Source organism: Arachis ipaensis, chromosome B08, assembly GCF_000816755.2.
Source record: "Arachis ipaensis cultivar K30076 chromosome B08, Araip1.1, whole genome shotgun sequence".
Classification (NCBI taxonomy): Eukaryota; Viridiplantae; Streptophyta; class Magnoliopsida; order Fabales; family Fabaceae; genus Arachis; species Arachis ipaensis.
In genome coordinates this window covers 6,744,160-6,750,471 of record NC_029792.2, presented here as the reverse complement: position 1 = coordinate 6,750,471, position 6,312 = coordinate 6,744,160, and the positions used below count along the sequence as shown (strand labels likewise).

The window sequence follows — 6,312 nt, the reverse complement described above, 5'->3', positions numbered from 1 at the left end:
CTTAACATTTTAGCTAAATTCTTATAAAAAATTATTTTTAAAAAAAAAGTTTATATTACTGTATATGTTTATCAAAATGCAAAGCCATCATCCCAAAGTTTATTATATATTGGTGGAAAGACCAAATAACATACTCTTCAACGTTATTAATTTACCAAAATAAAATGAAGTCTTCCAGATTTGTTTTTTAATAAGAAAGAACTCTTCAACATTAAACAATTAGTTAAAGGGCTTGATCATTATATTTTCTTATGTTTTATGTCACATTGTTGTTCTGTTAACTCGTGCATCCAACTATTTGCAGGTCAACAGCAATTATAAGCCCAAATATACATAAAAAAAAACTCGATTATATTTCTTTTACATAGACTAATAAAGAAATATAAAAAACACTTCAAACCAACAAAAGAGGGAAGAAACAAAACTCTTTCATAGTAACAGGTGTAAGGACTCTAATATTGATAAAGAGGTATGCATTTTAGTAGCTAAAAATGGTTAAACTTTGATTCAAAGGTTATAACCATTATCCTTCTATTAATAATTGATGGTTGAAACTCATGTGCAATTAATTTTATGTGAAGTTGATAGTTAAAAGTCGTTAAATGATTTGACAAGTTTGACTAAATTATTATCTAACAATTCTCAACTATCAACTTCACATGAAATTAACTTTACTTGAGATTTTACTATAATTGATACGGGAAAGATATTCATTCACCACATGTAAAGTATGAATTTTACAAAAAAAAAATAATTTTTTTTCTCTTTTGTTCAAAGACATAATAATTCAACACTGAAAAATGGAGCAAAGTGGCAGCACATCAAACTCCCCAAACCAATTGTTGATAGCATAAAACAATCTTACACTATTATTTATTGATCATATATTTTTTACTTTTAAGACTTATAAAGTACTTAGTTATTACTTATTGGAACACATTTTATTAATATACTTATATAGACTTAGAAGTAGATATTCGTATAAAACATTTTTTATATTGATAATACACCAAAAATTACATTTAATTAGAAATTTTTTAAGAAGAAAAAAGAGATTTGTTGTTTTTTTCTTCCACTCCAAATTAAGACGAGAGCTTATTAAGCTCCAAAAATCGCCGTTTTTTTAAAAAATCCCATCACAAGCTAAAGACTAAAGTCTTAGAGTTTGAGTCCGTTGCTTCATTCATTGGCCCAAAAATCTTGTCTTTGATTTTTGGGTTTACAGAAAATAATGTTTTTATCTCTAGATTTTGTCCCCTTTTGTGGTAGTTGTACTTCACATGCTACAAGCCTATAACGGTTTCAGAGAGCGAAAAGCGCACACAAACGCCCTCTGCAGAGAAAACATAGAAAGCCATTGACCCTCCATGGCTGTGGCATCGTCTCTTGCTCTATCAGGGCTTGCAAGTTTCCAACTTTGTTGTTGTAACAGCTTGTTGAGGGTGAAGAACAGTGATTTTGGATTAAGTTTGGAGAATTATCATCACAAGAGAGCAGCAACAACCAAATGGGGGTTCCTCCTTGGTGGGGTTTCTGTGTTGCATGTTGAGAATCCATGGAAGCCAGCTAGGATAATGGTACAGCATGTTGTTCATAATGATCAATTGGGTGGTGATGTTGTATCTCAGGGATTGCATAAGGATTTGGGTTCTCTTCCAAGTGAGTTTTCTTACTTTCTTTAGTGTTTGTTTGCATTTTCATTCTGTTCAAGATAACAGATCCTGTTAGATGTTTATGAGCATAATTATCCATATAATTGAATTATTTAATTTCTTTATTCCATTGGTGCTTGCTTGCTCTGCATTGCTGAATGAATAAAGACTTGTTTTGTGTAATTTATCTTTTCTGGTTTGATTTCACACTGTTAATTGAGTTTGTTAACATTTCCTAGCTATAGAGCGGAATAAAAGATTAACTTCCCCCCATGTTGTTTTTTAAAGCTAGTTGTTAAAGCAAAGCAGCGATTATATGCAGGGTTGGTTGTGGCGTTGGTGAAGGGGATAGACCAGTTAGTACTCCCAAGTCATTGTTGGTACTTCGTTCAACCGGTCTTATGTTTCTCATTGTTGTTGTTCTCCTGAATTCTGGAAAACATTGTTCAGAATGAATGTATATGTTGGAAAACATATGATCAACTTGTATCAGGAGTTGTGCCGTTGGAATCTGTCTAGTTGTAACTGTTTAGAAAGTTACTCATCCTGTGCTGTTGTTTTATTTTATTTTGTTATCTTGCCATATGGATTCCCATGTTATGTAATTTGCCATGACCTATGAGTTATACTTTTGGATCACATAATTTACAACTACTGATTTTGTCTCTAAATGTAGAGCCTTTGTCCATATCCGATATTGTGGCTGCTTCTGATGATAGTGCTAAAGTGCGAATATCATATAAGGTATGATGTGTATGTTTGTTTCTACTTTGTGATTTGATGGTCATGTTTCATCATTTGCTTGGATTATTGAATTAGGGAATACCTGGATCATACAGCGAGGATGCTGCACACAAAGTGTACCCTAATTGTGAAACAGTTCCTTGCCATGATTATGAAGCTGCCTTTAAGGTTTGAAATAATCTGTAATATTCTTTATGCAGTAGTTTAGCTAAAGCTGAATTCCTTGTGTGTTTGTGTTCGTGCACGCGCATGTATTTTATCATGTATAAGCAAGGACTTTTGCTTATGGCCATCAATATCTTTCTTATAACCAAGTTAACTTCTATAAAAATATTTTGACAGGCTGTTGAATTATGGATTGCTGACAAAGTTGTTGTTCCAATAGAGAATTCATCCGGGGGAAGCATCCATCGAAACTATGATTTACTTCTTCGTCATAGGCTGCATATTGTTGCTGAGGTGCAGTTGGCTACTAATCTCTCACTTTTAGCTTTGCCAGGTGTCAGAGTAGAGTACTTGAAACGAGTTCTAAGTCTTTAACTTCTATTTGACAGGCTGTTGAATTATGGATTGCTGACAAAGTTGTTGTTCCAATAGAGAATTCATCCGGGGGAAGCATCCATCGAATCCATCGAATGTTTCTTTTAGCGGTTTCAGGCATTCAGTGTTGTCATCGATACTTAATTACTTATTCCTTTTATATTTATTGTCATTAATTCATCATGCATCATGCAGAATTGAGTGATAATTTCTTGACTAAACTAGGTGTTGCCAGAGAAAATGTTGATGATACAGCTGGTGCTGCTCAGGTAATCTGACAACATATTTTTCGTGACTTCTAAGTTTTCTAATGCATTATTAGAGAAAAAAATTGTTTAATTTTCCCCCTTTTAATGTGTGCATGACATTAGCATGTAGCTTTGGATGGTCTATATGATGCCGGTGCGATTGCAAGCATTCGAGCTGCAGAAATTTATGGGCTTAATGTGCTTGCAGAAAAAGTTCAGGTAAAACTCCTTACCAAGTCAGGTTGGTTTAAATGAAAACGCTTGTGTTTGTTTCAAAATTCCAATGTCTTATACAGGACGATGGTGAAATCATCAGTCGTTATCTCGTGCTTGCCAGGGATCCAATAATTCCGAAATCTGATAAGCTCTTTAAGGTAAACTTTTGACCTATGAAGTTGTATCTTAACCATGTTACAAGATTTTCTTGAATCGACTCATCATTAGATAATTCCAGACAAGCATTGTGTTTACACTGGACGAGGGTCCTGGGGTACTGTTTAAGGCGTTGGCAGTATTTGCCTTAAGAGATATAAACTTAACCAAGGTATAACAGAAGAAGCTTCTTTTTCTTAGTCTGGCTCTCAATTCTTAATAAATACATGAAGATCAATGATATGTATTATTGTAAAATCAGATTGAAAGTCGCCCACAACGAAATCGGCCGTTAAGAGTTGTTGATGATTCGAACACCGGGAGTGCCAAGTGAGTTATGATTTTTTCCTTTGCATTTCCTATTCTAGCCGAGGATAAAGTCATTCAGAGATTTCTGAAACTACATATTTCCCTATCCTGATGCAAGAAATTGAGATAACATGTTACTTTTTTTCATTTAGGTATTTCGACTACCTTTTCTACATTGATTTTGAGGCATCTATGACTGAGCCCCGAGCACAAACCGCTTTAGGACATCTGCAGGTTTGTTCTTTGTCATCTTATTCATGATCTGAAATCTGTCTCTTAATTCTTCTATTTGCTTCTGTCCCTTATTAAACCTTCCTTCTGAAAGAGTCATGGCCAAAATCCTGTTCAAGTGTTTAGATCTTTTGGACTAAGATTCTGTTCTCTCTTTTTCCTGTAGTATCTAACATGCTAATACAATGCACACACACTTTCTCAAGCGTTCTGTTCTATACCTTTTGTTGAATTTTCCCTCTTTTCAACCACCTGTATATCAAATATTAATTCTACCAACTTTTTTTGTCATGAGTTCCTAAGCATATATCAAATATTATTAAATGTCCCTACAGGAATTCGCCACATTTCTTCGGGTGCTGGGCTGCTAGCATCTGATCCTATGCAATACAAGAAAGAAAGAGATGTTTCTTTTAGTGGGGTGCGGTTTCAGGCATTCAGTGTTGTCATCGATACTTAATTACTTATTCCTTTTATATTTATTGTCATTAATTCATCATGCAGGCACTTGAATTGAGTGATAATTTCTTGACTAAACTAGGTGTTGCCAGAGAAAATGTTGATGATACAGCTGGTGCTGCTCAGGTAATCTGACAACATATTTTTCGTGACTTCTAAGTTTTCTAATGCATTATTAGAGAAAAAAATTGTTTAATTTTCCCCCTTTTAATGTGTGCATGACATTAGCATGTAGCTTTGGATGGTCTATATGATGCCGGTGCGATTGCAAGCATTCGAGCTGCAGAAATTTATGGGCTTAATGTGCTTGCAGAAAAAGTTCAGGTAAAACTCCTTACCAAGTCAGGTTGGTTTAAATGAAAACGCTTGTGTTTGTTTCAAAATTCCAATGTCTTATACAGGACGATGGTGAAATCATCAGTCGTTATCTCGTGCTTGCCAGGGATCCAATAATTCCGAAATCTGATAAGCTCTTTAAGGTAAACTTTTGACCTATGAAGTTGTATCTTAACCATGTTACAAGATTTTCTTGAATCGACTCATCATTAGATAATTCCAGACAAGCATTGTGTTTACACTGGACGAGGGTCCTGGGGTACTGTTTAAGGCGTTGGCAGTATTTGCCTTAAGAGATATAAACTTAACCAAGGTATAACAGAAGAAGCTTCTTTTTCTTAGTCTGGCTCTCAATTCTTAATAAATACATGAAGATCAATGATATGTATTATTGTAAAATCAGATTGAAAGTCGCCCACAACGAAATCGGCCGTTAAGAGTTGTTGATGATTCGAACACCGGGAGTGCCAAGTGAGTTATGATTTTTTCCTTTGCATTTCCTATTCTAGCCGAGGATAAAGTCATTCAGAGATTTCTGAAACTACATATTTCCCTATCCTGATGCAAGAAATTGAGATAACATGTTACTTTTTTTCATTTAGGTATTTCGACTACCTTTTCTACATTGATTTTGAGGCATCTATGACTGAGCCCCGAGCACAAACCGCTTTAGGACATCTGCAGGTTTGTTCTTTGTCATCTTATTCATGATCTGAAATCTGTCTCTTAATTCTTCTATTTGCTTCTGTCCCTTATTAAACCTTCCTTCTGAAAGAGTCATGGCCAAAATCCTGTTCAAGTGTTTAGATCTTTTGGACTAAGATTCTGTTCTCTCTTTTTCCTGTAGTATCTAACATGCTAATACAATGCACACACACTTTCTCAAGCGTTCTGTTCTATACCTTTTGTTGAATTTTCCCTCTTTTCAACCACCTGTATATCAAATATTAATTCTACCAACTTTTTTTGTCATGAGTTCCTAAGCATATATCAAATATTATTAAATGTCCCTACAGGAATTCGCCACATTTCTTCGGGTGCTGGGCTGCTATCCTATGGATACAACCATATGAGTCACAGCTATCCGTGTTTATTGCTGAATTTTCAATGGATATCATCATACTCAAGCCTAAAATGCCGGAATTTCCAAGAGCATTCGGAGCTAACTGATGGTCTGAACATACAATACGGCGATGCAAACGGTCGATTGTGATCTTAGACATTGCAAAAGAATGAACAGAGGTATAAGGTTTTAAACATGTATGTAATATGTAGTATAGCTTCAATTCTATAGCATTAAAAAGCATAAACAAAAGAAACAAAAGCAACAGTGAATGTAAAAGGAAAAAATCTGCTAATGTATTCTTTGTTTCATAGTGAATTCACCATAATCAGTAAGAACACGATTTGTTAGCATCTCA

At 34.6% G+C, this 6,312-nt stretch overlaps 1 protein-coding gene across 1 annotated transcript; it reads left to right on the top strand.

Annotated features, from left to right (window-relative positions):
• LOC107610359 (arogenate dehydratase/prephenate dehydratase 1, chloroplastic) lies at positions 1,136-6,312 on the top strand. Its single transcript, XM_021108746.1, has 12 exons — positions 1,136-1,659; positions 2,329-2,396; positions 2,472-2,564; positions 2,739-2,928; positions 4,089-4,099; positions 4,601-4,681; positions 4,784-4,879; positions 4,957-5,034; positions 5,115-5,204; positions 5,295-5,362; positions 5,494-5,575; positions 5,908-6,312. The coding sequence occupies exons 1-12, from the start codon at positions 1,368-1,370 to the stop codon at positions 5,962-5,964; spliced, it is 1,206 nt and encodes a 401-aa protein (XP_020964405.1). The 5' UTR covers positions 1,136-1,367; the 3' UTR covers positions 5,965-6,312.

What these genes read in the sequence shown, in the direction of transcription:
- LOC107610359 (XM_021108746.1), top strand. Translation starts at nt 1,368, where the DNA reads ATGGCTGTGGCATCGTCTCTTGCTCTATCAGGGCTTGCAAGTTTCCAA. An exon ending in ATTATGAAGCTGCCTTTAAG is followed by an intron (nt 2,565 to 2,738) that starts GTTTGAAATAAT and finishes ATATTTTGACAG; the next exon opens with GCTGTTGAATTATGGATTGC. An exon ending in TCGAACACCGGGAGTGCCAA is followed by an intron (nt 5,363 to 5,493) that starts GTGAGTTATGAT and finishes TTTTTCATTTAG; the next exon opens with GTATTTCGACTACCTTTTCT.